General features: G+C 27.2%; 2 protein-coding genes across 2 annotated transcripts; both read left to right on the top strand.

Annotated features, from left to right (window-relative positions):
- Nucleotides 1–5,322: 5,322 nt before the first annotated feature.
- Nucleotides 5,323–7,238, top strand: LOC102602940 (nudix hydrolase 18, mitochondrial-like). The gene is made up of 5 exons (XM_006367547.2): nucleotides 5,323–5,494; nucleotides 5,571–5,658; nucleotides 5,765–5,848; nucleotides 6,407–6,535; nucleotides 6,965–7,238. The coding sequence occupies exons 1-5, from the start codon at nucleotides 5,424–5,426 to the stop codon at nucleotides 7,073–7,075; spliced, it is 483 nt and encodes a 160-aa protein (XP_006367609.1). The 5' UTR covers nucleotides 5,323–5,423; the 3' UTR covers nucleotides 7,076–7,238.
- Nucleotides 7,239–10,414: 3,176 nt separating this feature from the next.
- Nucleotides 10,415–13,864, top strand: LOC102602601 (probable peroxygenase 5). Its single transcript, XM_006367546.2, has 7 exons — nucleotides 10,415–10,654; nucleotides 10,748–10,846; nucleotides 11,402–11,487; nucleotides 12,134–12,228; nucleotides 12,810–12,935; nucleotides 13,208–13,351; nucleotides 13,761–13,864. Exons 1-7 carry the CDS (start codon nucleotides 10,621–10,623, stop codon nucleotides 13,777–13,779), a joined length of 603 nt encoding a protein of 200 aa, XP_006367608.1. The 5' UTR covers nucleotides 10,415–10,620; the 3' UTR covers nucleotides 13,780–13,864.
- The last annotated feature ends 270 nt before the right edge of the window (nucleotides 13,865–14,134 follow it).

Below are 14,134 nucleotides of genomic sequence, written 5' to 3'. Positions count from 1 at the left end.
ATATTATTCTTAATTATTATATGTTATTTTACTCATTAAAAATAAATAATAATGAAAATAATGATAATAAGATTTAAAATATTAAATCATTTATTGATAAGTAAAAATGAGCGAAGGAGGAATAAATTTTTACTTATTTCTATTTCTATTTCTATTATATAGAAGAGCCATGAGAAGGACGGCCAATGGCATTTTAGTAATTTTAACATCATTTAAGGACAAAATAATAGTTGTATAATTAATGGTCAAAATAAAAATCTAGAAGAATCCATACATGTCTTAACTTTTGTTATGGGCCCATAAGGATATTATTGTAATTTTGTTAAAATGAAGAGTTTCTATTAGTTAACTTCTTACAAACAATAATAAATGCTAAGCTTGTTTTGACATATTTTAGAAAGAAAATTTTGAATTAATTAAAATAAAATGTGTTTGAATAGTTAATATTTTGTTCCTAGAAATACTTTAAAAGATTATTGCGTAAACATATTTTTAATATTATGTTACATAATATGACCACTAAAGAGTCTTTAAAATGACGTATCAATATTTTTTAATTGATTTGAAGAAAATATCAAATTTCGTGACTAAAAGAATGAACAATGTCTGACTATCAAGAAATTAATAATTTGATAATGTATTCATCGAAAGATTAAAAAATATAAAATTTTCATTTCTATATTTTCTTAATATAAAATATGATAAACTATTTTAACAGAGAAAATTTGACAAGGAAAACGTTTAACATTCAAATTCTAATGAATATTAAAATTCAAACTAAAGAAAAATGAGTAGTTAAAAAATAAAGAAGAACAACAAAAGAAAATGTCAATGGAAAAAGACTTTGTTGAGAAATATAGAGGAAGAAAAAAACTTTAAAATAAATAAATTAAGAAAAAAACAACCTGAAAAAAAAGTATATTGGTTATTTTGTGTTCTTTACGGCATGATATTAAGAGTGTAGTATCAAAAAAAGTTAATTAATGTAATTTAGAATATAACATTACGATAATTGTTATTGTAGATAGAAATAAAGTTTCTTTCATGATTGTTTTCATTGTTGTGGAGTTAAAAAATAATTTTTTAATAAATACTTTCAATATTTAGAATATAACATTACAATAATTGTTTTTTTATTGTTGTGAAGTTAGAAATCAAAATTTTAAGTATTTCTATTTATCGAAACCAATAATAAAATGTATCACAAAATTCATCGACAAAGCCAATTACAAACATAGTATACTTAAGTTGAAGCAATAGAGATTTGAAAGACTTTAAATCGATCTTTACGAATTGATTGATCAATGATTAGTATTTTGTTAGATGCAAAGCTTATGGTGCAAATATTACAAAACGAAGATAATAACATTGTGGAAAATAGATACCACTTGCGAATATATATGAAGATCGATGAACTTTTTTAAAGATATCAACATTTTATATATTCCTCAAACACGAAATGTTTTAACTGATCATAATCTAACGCAATTCTCTATTTCCTTGCTGCATAGAATTTTTTAGAATTCAACTTTCTCAATTTAGGTTGTAAACGACACATTTATGTTGTATGACCATTTGAAATAGATTATAAAGTAATATATTGAAGTTGTTTACTAAAGAACCAAATAGTATAAAGTACAGAATTTCAATAGAATAGACATCTATTGATAAGTAAAAGCGGATGAAGAGAGTAAATGTTTTCTTATTGTACAAATGAACGGTGAAGGTTGACTTTTTATAGTTTCAATACAATAGACATTTATTGACAAGTAAAAACAGAAAAAAAAGTAAATAGTTTTTTATATTGTAAAAATAGGTAGTGGAGGAATTTCAATAGAAATAGATATTTATTGACAAGTAAAAATAAATATTTTCTTATTGTAAAAATGAACAGTTGAGGTTGATTTTCTAAAAATAGACATTTATTAATAAGTAAAAATAAACGGAGAAAGTAAAAATATTCTTTTTATAAAAATGGACGGTGGAGGTTGACTTTCTATAATTTCATTTACATGAAAATAATTGTGTCAAATGATTTAGTTAGAATAAAAAAAAATATAAAAAGAATGATATGGTCAATGACTAAGACTTAATTTATTAATGCATTTTAGGACTTGAGGAAGATGAGTTGAAGTCAAAAGGTTAAAATAGTAGATTACATTTTAAACATTTATTGCGATGATTTAATTAATTATTATATTTTATTTACGATTGTATTCACTTTTTTTATTGCTTTGTTATGTGTTACTTGATTGAGAATTTTTTTAAAATTATATCTCTATTTTTATGAGATAAAAATAAATTTACATATACTTTTCTTTTCAAACTTTACTTATAAAAATACACCAAATATTACTTGTGAATACAATATTGATGAATTTATTAGTTATAAACTTATAATTAATTTAACCGGAGAAAAATTGGTTGTTGTTTGTATTAAAATTTATAGTCATTACAAATATGGCTGTTGACAATTACGAATAGAAAATAAAGAAATAGCTACTACATATAAGTTAGAAACATAATAAGTATTAATATAAACATTTATATAGATACACCAAGTTGTGTGCATCATCTTGTTAATTAAAATCGTCATCAATATATTATTATATACTTAATTATATTAAAATATGATCCCTAAGATACAAATAGACTTTATGTGGGGAAATCATTTGAAAATATTTGATTAATAAGAGATAATTTATTTTTTTATATTTAATTTACTTTTACTTATACGTATTAATTAGTAGTGAATTAATAAAATTATAAAACCACCTCAACTCTCCATTTCTAGCGTGTTATAGTTATTAAAGTCTCTAGATGACGAAAATTGGAGATTACTGCTAAGTCAGATGCTTCGCGAACTATATTCAATTTTAAGACGTTATTTCGATGCACTTTAATTGCCCTCGTGAAGAGGAGTAATTCGATATCATTAATATCCAATAGCTTTTATAATAATGATTGAATCTACTACTATCTCATTCATTGAATATAACAGAGCAAATGATGATATCTCAATGAACATAGGAATGTTTTTTACTTAAAGAAATGTGTTAAATTAAACATGAAGGGAGTATTGATTCATAGTAAATTATTTTTCTCAATCTAATGTAAACATGATTACAAATATCAGGAGAGAAAAAAAGAAGAAAAACATGTTAAAAAAGAAAAAAAAAGTAAAAAGAAAGAGACAAGAAACTTAATGCATCATTAAAAAAAAATATTTTCTCTCTACAAGTAGGCAATTACTAGTAAAATTTTCTTCCCCTTTTCCCATTTACTATTTTATTCATGTTATTTGGAATATGTATGAGACAAAGTCAAAACTCCCAGCCTAGTAAGATCCAGCAGGATAAACAAGGTTCAATAATATCTTATAATAAATTTATATCGTCAATTAAATATAAAATTTGAGTATTTTCATATTATCTCTTTAAATTTAGAATCATTTAATCTCAGTTGGAGTCAAAAAATTGTAATCGTAATAATTTTTTTATGTATACGAAATGATCCTTAAACAACAGAAAAGTTACTCTCCGCCCTCTTTTAACTATCATTTTAGTTTAAAAGAAATTATTTGAAATTGTCATTTTAAAATGTTAAGATGATGAATTGATATTTGTTTCTAGCTATACCGTCTTTTTAATATTGAACAATATTCTAAAAATATCAATTGCTCTATTTTAAAAGGATTTTTTGAGACTTGATCAGATAGATACCTTACAAAATATTTTGAGATTCATATATGAAATGTACTCCCCAATGATCGATTATATATCTAAGTACACCTATATAATGCTCCATATTCTGGGATAGCTTAGCAATTTTCATCAAAATCATGTGTCAAATTCTTTAATTAGCAGGTTGACGCTCAAATTTCATTAAAAAGAAAAATAAAAAAATAAATTTATCTATGAAAGTATGAGAATAAAAAGTACTCCAAATAATATCATAAAAATATTATCAGTCCAACATATTCTAATTAGAGTATACATTGAAAAAATAAAATAGAAAATTTATTTTGTTTGCGTCCCACGTCTCATAACTTATTCCTCATCTCAATATTAAGTAAAATGTCTTGCCTCACATTAGCATCTTAATACGTAAGTTTAATAAATAAAAAATAAGAAAGAAGAAAGAAAGTTCCATAAATGAACATGTTGGAAGTGTGTGGCCTCTTACACGCATCCGCGCTTTTCGTTAGCTATCATATCACACACAAACATCCAAAAATAGACTATACTAAAATAACTAAATTATAATTCTAAATTTTATATTATATATATATAATGTAGCTTGTTATGGTAGGTTGCTTATCAATTATTTAAACTTACTTTTTTTGGTCTTACATACCACTTTCACTTCTCGAAATTTAATTTGACTAATCAATATATTTGTCATATTTTGCTTCTAGTAGGGGTGTGCAAAAATCGATTTAACCAATAAACCGAACCGAAAAAACACTATTGATTTATTAATATTGGGTTATTGGGCTAATGGTTTTTAAACGGTTTTTGTCTAAAAATTTTTTTATTGGGTTATTGATTTGGTTTTCGGTTTTATAATTTTTGTTAATGGTTAAACAGATAACCCAATAAGACTATACTAAATTTACTAGTCTTATTGTTAATGGTTACTGGTTAAAACGATTGTTACTTTCACACTTTTTCCTTTGAATGTGTCTAGTGTCTAAACTTGCAAGAAAAATGATTGTTACTTTTATGATTATTACTTTCATGCCAAATGCTGGAAAAAATCATATGGTTTATATGAAAATTTTCTTATCGTGTATATAATATATATGAGTATTTTCTTATTGGTTTAAATCAAAAACTGAACCGTTAAGTACCATAAAGTGATTAACCAAAAACCGATAAGAAATATGTTATTGGTTTGGTTATCGGTTTGACGTATTTACAAACCGATAAACCGAACCAAACCAACCGATGCGCACCCTAGTTTCTACTGAGTTGATTTAACTGATTCTTAATAATAAATTAATTTAAATTTAAATATTTATAAAACTAGTACAAAAATATTATAAAATTATAATATTTGATAAAAATTCATATAATTTTTTTTAAAAAAATTATAATAAATATTTTGAGACAGATATACTAGGTGTATTTGAAAAGAATGAATCACTCCTAAATTAATTCTCTAATTGATTGGACCAAAAGTGCGATGATTTACTTCATAGACGAAGTCTCTAATATTTTTTTTGGGTGGGTGAGGGGGTGGGGGATTTGAAGTAGTTGGTGGATTTTTTCTATTTAAAGGCCTTAGACAAAATCCAATTTCAAAAATTCTTCTCTCTTCTATTTCTATTATCATCTTTTTCCATTGTCTATTTTCTTCTAAAACACAAAATATTTGCCTATTTTATCCCTTTTTGAAGGATTTTTTTAAGAAAAAAAAAAATGGTTTGTATGGTATCTCGTACAGGAAGGCAAATGCAGAGGTACAATAAAGGTCATCGTCTTGTTGTTGGGTAGGTGTAATTTTTTTATTTAAAAATAAAATAAAATTATGTCCTACTTTTATTTTTTAATAATTATTTTTTGCAGATGTATTCCATATAGATTTACAAGAAATGGTGAATTTGAGGTTCTTGTAGTTAGTTCACAAAAAGGTCATGCAATGATGTTTCCCAAGGTACATATATAAATTTAATATTTTTCGTTAAATTCTTTTTAGAACAGACTAAAAAAAATATTATTATATAAATTAAAACGGAGAAAACGTAAAATTATATTTGTAGGGAGGATGGGAAACTGATGAATCAGTAGAAGAAGCAGCTTCTCGTGAATCCCTTGAAGAAGCTGGTGTTCTTGGCATTGTTCAGGTAATTTAATTTTATAAATAATATTTTTATTTTTATACAAGTTGTAATATTTAATTAGTTAGCACATAATTTGACTGGACACAAATTTTTAAAAATAAAATACTAGTTCTTATTGACTCCAAATAAGAATAAAGTTTACGTACACTCTATTCTAATCAGATTCTATCTATAAAATTATACAGGTCATGTTATTGTTATGATTTATTGTAGTGTTGTGTTTTGAGTGGACATAGAAGTTAAGAAAGATCGATATTTCACTGAATTAGTGATCCAAAATAAATCATAAATATTTATATATCTAAAAATTTCTAATAGAATCAATCTTTTTCCAAACAAAAGTAGAATATTTCTTGTTGTTGTTGTTGGATATCTCATTCGTAGACATTTTCTTTTTATTTTTTTCTAGCCTCTAGTGAGCTGCATACATAATTCGAATAAGAGAAGGTTTAGAGTCAAATCTTTTTCTAAAGAAAAGTATGACATGTAAATTAGTTATTAAATGTATATAATTACTTTTTTGTTGGAGAAATTTTAATAATTTTTTTGTGTTTTTTTCAGTGTGAATTAGGAAAATGGAGATTTAAGAGCAAGAGCCAAGGCATCTATCATGAAGGTTACATGTTTCCATTGCTTGTTACTGAACAACTCTCACTTTGGCCTGAGCAAAATCTAAGAAAAAGAGCATGGGTAAGTACTTTATAATACTTTGCACATCCTAAAAAAATTGAAGATTTAATTTTTAAGTAGCAAAAAACACTGACAATAACATATTCAGCAAGATTCTATTTGTGGAATTTGAAAAAGGTGAAGCGTACACACACCTAATTATTCATATCTTGTGTGAGGTAGGGATCATGAGCGTAGTCAAGTGGGAGCAAGGATTTAATTCTATTCAGCACAGAAAATTATATTGTATATTTAAGGTTTAAATTACTTTTTAGAAAAATATTAAGTAGATATCAAGTCTTCTTACCCTATTAGTGAAAATTTTGAATTTGACATACAAATAGAAACTACAAGCTACTTAACAACATATTATCGATGAATTTCATAGTTAATTTTTTTTTTTTTTAAAGTGAAACTAAACTAAAATTTTATTTTATTTTGTTTGTGTAGATGACAGTAGAGGAAGCAAGTGAAGCTTGTCAACAATGGTGGATGAAAGAAGCACTTGAGAAATTAGTTAATAGGCTAAATTCATCAGATCTTGAAAGTTCTCTTAGCTAGAAAAAATATAAAATAAGATAAAATAATTTATTTTCTTTAGGATTTTGTAAATAAATCTATAGAGAAAAAAAAAAGTCCAATGATGTTCATAAATGTTGGATGATCAATGGGCTTTCATAACTGTATCATTTATGGCTAATGTTTGTGAATTTTTGTTTATTGTTTATGTTTATTGATCGTTTGGCTTAGTTACATAACTATGATTTTGGTTTTAGATGTTCGAAATAATATATAAATATGTCATTTAACTTGACTTCAGCTGATATATACATTCTCCAAGGATCTATTGTATGCAATTTTATCCTTCATTTCTGGAATAACTATTAGTAGATATACATTTGATAATGACATAATACATAAACATGACCCTTAATTTGGCTTCAGCTGACAACTATGATCTTTAACTTTGGGTGTGTACAAGTAGACACTTAAACTTGTATAAAATTGAACAAATAAACACATTCGTCCTACATGGCACCTTACATGAAAATTTTGTGTCCTACGTGGTTTCCTACATGTATTATACCACGTAGGACACGTGTGTCTACTTGTTCAATGTTATACAAGTTTAAATGTCTATTTATGCACTCCCAAAGTTGAAGTGCATAATTATCACCTGAAATCAAGTTAAGGATCATGTTTATGTATTATGCCTTTAATAATAGGTGTTTTGTTCATTGGGCAAATCCCGGAATCAAAATCCTACCAAACGTTGAATAAACCAATCTTGAATTTAGTTCCAAGATTATAATCCCTTATCCCCGTAACAAACATCGGTCCTAAAGAGTGCTCCTTTTAAGGCACTAATAAAACAAATTGTATTTCAAAGCCAATTAGGTGTATGCAAGTTGAAATATTTGTTATCGGAAAACTCAATTAAGGTGAACATATTGTACATTAAAAAGTTGTTGAAAGTTTTTGTACATTTGGAAGGGAGAGGGGATTACTTAGTACTTGTATAGTGGGATGTAGTAGGAACTAACTGGATTAGTCGATGTGCATGTAAATTGGTCTGAACACTACGTTTTCTTGAAAAAAAGAGTAAGTAATGGTTTTATAAAAAATGGACCTTTTGCATATATCTATCATTGATTGTCAAGTCAAATTCTTGAGTTTCCTAAGCCCTGAATGGAATGAATCGTTTCTGCCAACAAAATGAATGTTTAGTCCATTCTGAATACTTCTATGATCCGAAAGTTTTCACGAAGAGAATAAGATGCTACCCCTCTTTCTCTTCCTTTTCCCACTTTGCTAATCTTCAACATGAGCAACTCGGTTAAGACGTTTGTCAGCAAAATAGCCCGTCAAAAACAGTTTGGTATATAACCCTATTGCTCAGATAGTTGCAAATGTTGTCTTTAGTATCTTGAGGTGGAGCCAGAGAGGGTCGAGGGAAGAAAATTATATCATTTGTATATGGTTAAAGATATTTTTCTTATTGATATATAATAGATGTTAAATCCCTTTTGCCTCCTTCGTGAATTTACTTCTTCATATTTTGAACCCATTTAGTGAAAATCCTAGTTTCGACACTAATATCTAGCTAGTTGCAAATGTTGTCTTGGAGTTGTGTGAGAAATAAGGGGCTAATATGTAACTACCCAAGTTGGAGTTTTTATGTATATATACTATAATATGTTGAATCCTCGTAGTTTTCAAGTATATTTACTTTTTTATATTTCGACTCTCTATAATGAAAATTTTGATTTCGTCACTGCGCATATGCGTGAGAAACAAGCTTATAGTATGTGTATATAGTGAATTTCTCAATGGTATTGATCATGATTTGAAGGCTTATTCATGGGCAAAGTTGTAGTGAGAAACAAGGCATATAAGTTATCTAATAGGCTAAGGTAAATTCACGAGTTAGAGTTTATGAGTTTTAAAGTCTATTATGTATACATATTTAATGAATTCTTAAATTAATATACATGGCTTATTGGCTTTAATCAAAATTATTGAATTTTGTATTTCTCATACTAGCTTCACCTCTACTAATAGCTATCTAAGTTTATCAATGGCTATTAGGCTAATATACTCTAAAGAAATCATAATAGATACCCTATGCAGAACCCCAATCTTTTTTTAGATTTGGTGAACTCCTATCACGATGAATTAAACTCCATTTCATGCCACATTGTTTGTCTGTTACATCAAAAAGTCATTACATCAAGATCATCGATCTTTACCACTTGTATTAGGTTATATCGATCATGTTATTATCAAGATTAGTAGATGTTAACTTAAAATTTATAGATATTTATACGATAATCATTCTAGTTGACCTCATAAATCTTGCACGTTATATATATAAATAAATAAAAAGAGTAAAGCTAAAGCCAAAAAGAAAAAAAAATTATATTTTTCCGTTATACTTAATTTACTCTTGAAGCAAACATTTTATTTTTTATTTTTTTTTCCTTTAAGAGAACCATGCTTTAACTTCCACGCTATTATTATATCCCCTCGTTGCTTCTACTTCTTGTAAACTACAATAATGCCTTTTAAGCCACACAAGAAAAATAAAAATAAAAATAAATAGAAAGGTAAAATTTAGAGGAGTGAGACGATGACGAATTCAGAACATAACTTATCAGCTCACGAAACACAATAACTTTTTTCCCATATATATTAAATATCTAAAAAAAATTATATATGAACTCATTATTATATATTAATTTGAAATTACGTTAAAATCATGTTTTTTAAAAAAATAGTTTAACTAATCAAATATTTATATTTATATATAAATAAAAAATGAAGTTCAAATAGTGAAGAAAGGAACTAATATCTCCCTAATCATTAGATGTCTTTATGGGGTGGGAACCATTGCTTGTGGATATGGTTTTGATCTTCCTTTACATTTTTATATGCTAAAAAAAAAAGATATTGTACACAAATATTATTTTAATTGTTTTTTTAAGCTATTTTAATCCAATCGATTTTGTAAATTTATCTCTTGAACTAAGCTATTATCATAGAGTTTTAAAAAAAATCATATCTTATGAACTTGTGTTCTAACCTATACTTTTTTCTTTTTAATTTAAGCTTAAATAGTCCAAATTATATCTTAATTGACTCAACCAAAGACAGATCAAACTCGGGTCGACCAAAGCTCATGCCCACCTAATTAAATTGATTTGGCTCGGCTCAGCTCAACTCAACTCAGTTCGATATCTTTATCCAAAACCTCAAAAAAATAAATGGAGTGGGGTAGGTGTAGGGGTGGGGGGAGGATAGTGCTTTTGTCTGAGAACACTCAGCAAACTTCACAATTCCTTTGAGGTTGCCACCTACACACACTTTACATGTTCACAACTATATATTATAGACATTTGTCTTGGGAATCTAATAGAACACAAAGAATTAAAAAAGAAAAGAAGTTAAAAGGCAAAACCCCAATTTATTATATTCTCTAAATCCACATCTAATGCTTTAAATCTTCAATTTTTTCTTTATTTATATATTTTCTAAAAAAGGTAAATTTGGAATTCAATTTATTCTCTATTTATTGATCATCTTGTGTTAACAAGATTTCCTATCACATGGCTTCTTCCTCCAATAATATTGATGAAGAGGGTATGCAATTTTAATTATTATTTTTGTTTATAATTTAATTATATTTATTGTTTGTGTGAGTAATTTTATTGTTCTTGGGAATTGAATATGCAGGAATTGAGAAGAAAGAGGAGCCAACACCTTTGGAAAAACATGTTATGTTTTTTGATATTAACAAAGATGGTGTCATTTACCCATGGGAAACTTATAAAGGTAATCTAGTCCCTCACCTACCTCTTAAAACGATCTACTAAATTCATCGAGTTATTTTTTTTATAATTAGGTTGAGTAACCCCTAAAGGGGCGGAGCTAGAAGAGCGAAACTACAATACATGATATTTCTATATTTTAATTTATGTGACAATGTTTTTATGACAATTTATATATTTGGAAATATATTAATTTAAAAAAAATATCAGATTATTTTTATTTTATTATTATAGACAAATGTTATAAAATATTTGAGAGAACATGTTTCAAAAAAAAAAATATTTTCTTTTATTAATTTAGTGCTTATTTAAATTTTGTCACACTTTTTTCATGTGCAATTGTAACCAAATTCTTGTGGATTATAATAATACACATTCTCACCTTTTTTTATAATTTAACGATACAATTTTAATCTGCATCGATTATTTATATCAAGTTAATAAATATATATCATGTGTTTTCATATATACTTTTTCCACTTAACTAAAATTATTATCATTTTGAGTTTTTTTAACTATCATTTAACCTCTCTCTTCTTTTTTTTTGTATTTTTATCAGGTTTTCGAAAAATTGGAAGTGGCGTTCTCCTCTCAACAGTTGCTTCCATTTTCATTAATATTGGGCTAAGTGGCAAAACTCGACCTGTAATTTCCCTCTTTTCTCTCTCTAATATTATTTTATTTTTAGGAAAATTAATTAATTTATGACTTCAGTTAAAATTTTAGAATTTAATTTAATAATTAATACATGCATTTGTTTAGTAGCAATGTATCGTTTTCTAGATACAGACTAAAAAGAAAAGTGCATCATATAGAATGATCAGATGTAGGGAGTACAAGATTACACACTACTAAAATATTACTAATTTTTGGTTGGAATTTTCTACTGAAAAATGTCTAGTGACTATTTTCGTACATATTTTATTGAATTAGTGAGAAAAGAAAAAATAGTATTTTTTTCACACGAAAAAATTTGAAAGTTACCCAATATTTCAATTAGAATTACACCTCCCCCAAAAAGGTCTTTCATGGACTAGACCTCTATTTTTTACCAACAAATTGGGCCATTAAGATGAGTTTGATGTGCAAGTTTATGCTATAAGACTTTAACTTCTAATCAAAAAAAGAAAAGTGCTATAAGATTAATGTGCAAGTATATGCTATAAGATTTTAACTTTTAACCAAAAAGAGAGGTGCTATAAGATTAATGTGCAAGTTTATGCTGTAAGATTTTAACTTTTAGCCAAAAAAAATGCTATAAGATTAATGTGCATATATGTTTTATGTACAGGGGAAGTGGCCATCTCCACTATTTCCAATTGAGGTGAAGAACATCAAATTTGCCAAACATAGTAGTGATAGTGATATCTATGATACTGAAGGAAGGTAATATACTAAATTTATACCTTTTATACATTGATAGTGTAAAGAATTTTATGTAATCGCGTTGCATAACAAATAACTACACGTAATAAGTGGAACAAGTTACATGAAAAACAAGGTATAAGATATTTAGTCTCCTTATATGGAGTCTTTATAATTTTTACTTCGAGCTAATTTTTTTAGGTTACGTTAAGTGAAGGTTCGTTTCATCTCATCGTATATCAGAGTTACATGACTTATCTCGATTCTTGATTTATCCTTTGTTTTGGTCCTGGTCTTATATTATGTTGTCCACACTCTGGGTGTGTTGGGGTGTTAGATTCCTGCAATATCATGACATTAGTATAGTGGATGAGGGATGTAATAATGAGTTTAACTTCTATACACTGATAGTATATATATATACATGAGTTTTTAGTAGTGATCACTTAAAAGGATAACTATGTGTTACTATCAATGGTGAGTGGAACTATAAGTTACTTGAAAAATAAGATAGACCACTTGTTATAGTTAAAACATTGTCTATATAAAAATAACTTGTATCATCGATGTATATAAATTAAATCTTGCTACGTATTTTGAAGGTTCGTTCCTGAAAAATTCGAGGAGTTATTCAACAAGCATGGACGAACAAACGACAATGCCTTAACCGGCGAGGAATTAGATGAACTACTCAAAGCAAACAAGCAACCCAAGGACTTTGCTGGACAGTAAGTACACTCTCTCTCTCTCTCTCACCATCGTTGCGGGTCATAGTCCTGCTATATACGAAATACTTAATAGCTAACGTATGTACGTCATTTATCCATCCATGCATGTTGAAGTCTTTGAGACTAAGGGCTTGGATCGAGGTCCTGAAAAGCGTGAAACATAAACTTAAACAATGAATGCTTCTCTTTAATATATGCAATGTTTACTTCTTCTTTTTTCATTATTTTTTTTTATAAAGAAAGTAATAGAAATAATTTGATGAATTATGCAGCATTGCAGCTAAATCAGAGTGGAAGATACTTTATCTACTTTGCAAAGATGAAAATGGCATGTTACCTAAAGAGACAATAAGGAGTGTGTATGATGGTAGCCTTTTTGAACAAATGGCCAAGGAAAAGCAATCCAAGAAACATAGGTATACCTAATTACCTATCTTATTTGTTAACGAGGAGAATCTTGCAGCAACGGTAAAATTATTTTCATATGATCACTAGGATGTCTTCATGTAACCTATATGTTACGAGTTGGTTTTTAGATACGTAGATCAATCGATCATGCATTGATATTTAGGACAATATAGGATGTTAAATTACGTTCCCCTTGGGGTTCGGGCAAAGGTTATATGTTCGAGGGTGGAATTAGCTACTAACACTTGTACTTTTATATTTTGTTGAGAGGGGGGAGAGGTACATTATAGGCTACTTTGTGCACCTGACTGCTTTTTTTTTTTTTTTTGGTTATGCTTTGTATATCGAGCTAATTTTTTTTAAAAAAAAATTGTATTTAACATTATTGATCTTATTACTACTAACTTTTTGTTGCAGGGGTAAATCAAGTTCATAAAAAAGGTGCAGCAGTTTTCTTTTTTCTACTTGTAACTATGACTTTGTATATATACAGTTGTGGTATTTGTTTCTTTGTTAAAAAATTAAAAGGAAAAGTGTTGAATTTATTCGTGTATTAATCGATAATTAGCAATTTCACTTTCCATTAGACTTTTGGTTTTGTATGATTTCATGTTTAAATTTTAATTTTATGTTGAGCTTGTTCTATTATTCGGTGTTTGACGGTAATATAATTCTTAAATATTTGAATTCACACGGTGTAAAGTCCATTAAAATGAGGAATTGTTCTATATATATAATTTCTTTCTATTTTTAAGGCATAAACTCAAGGCTTTTGATTTAGGTTTGTAGAA

The sequence above is a fragment of the Solanum tuberosum genome, unplaced genomic scaffold (assembly GCF_000226075.1).
Source record: "Solanum tuberosum cultivar DM 1-3 516 R44 unplaced genomic scaffold, SolTub_3.0 scf00835, whole genome shotgun sequence".
In the NCBI taxonomy this organism is placed as follows: Eukaryota; Viridiplantae; Streptophyta; class Magnoliopsida; order Solanales; family Solanaceae; genus Solanum; species Solanum tuberosum.
The sequence above is the reverse complement of the archived record's forward strand: the minus strand, read 5'-3'. Positions and strand labels throughout refer to the sequence as shown.

Excerpts from the sequence above, each read along its gene's own strand:
- LOC102602940 (XM_006367547.2), top strand. The coding sequence starts at position 5,424 with ATGGTTTGTATGGTATCTCGTACAGGAAGGCAAATGCAGAGGTACAAT. Across the intron at positions 5,659-5,764 it reads ATGCAATGATGTTTCCCAAG|GGAGGATGGGAAACTGATGA; the intron begins GTACATATATAA and ends TTATATTTGTAG. Across the intron at positions 6,536-6,964 it reads ATCTAAGAAAAAGAGCATGG|ATGACAGTAGAGGAAGCAAG; the intron begins GTAAGTACTTTA and ends TTGTTTGTGTAG.
- LOC102602601 (XM_006367546.2), top strand. The coding sequence starts at position 10,621 with ATGGCTTCTTCCTCCAATAATATTGATGAAGAGG. Across the intron at positions 10,847-11,401 it reads CCCATGGGAAACTTATAAAG|GTTTTCGAAAAATTGGAAGT; the intron begins GTAATCTAGTCC and ends TATTTTTATCAG. Across the intron at positions 12,936-13,207 it reads CCCAAGGACTTTGCTGGACA|CATTGCAGCTAAATCAGAGT; the intron begins GTAAGTACACTC and ends TGAATTATGCAG.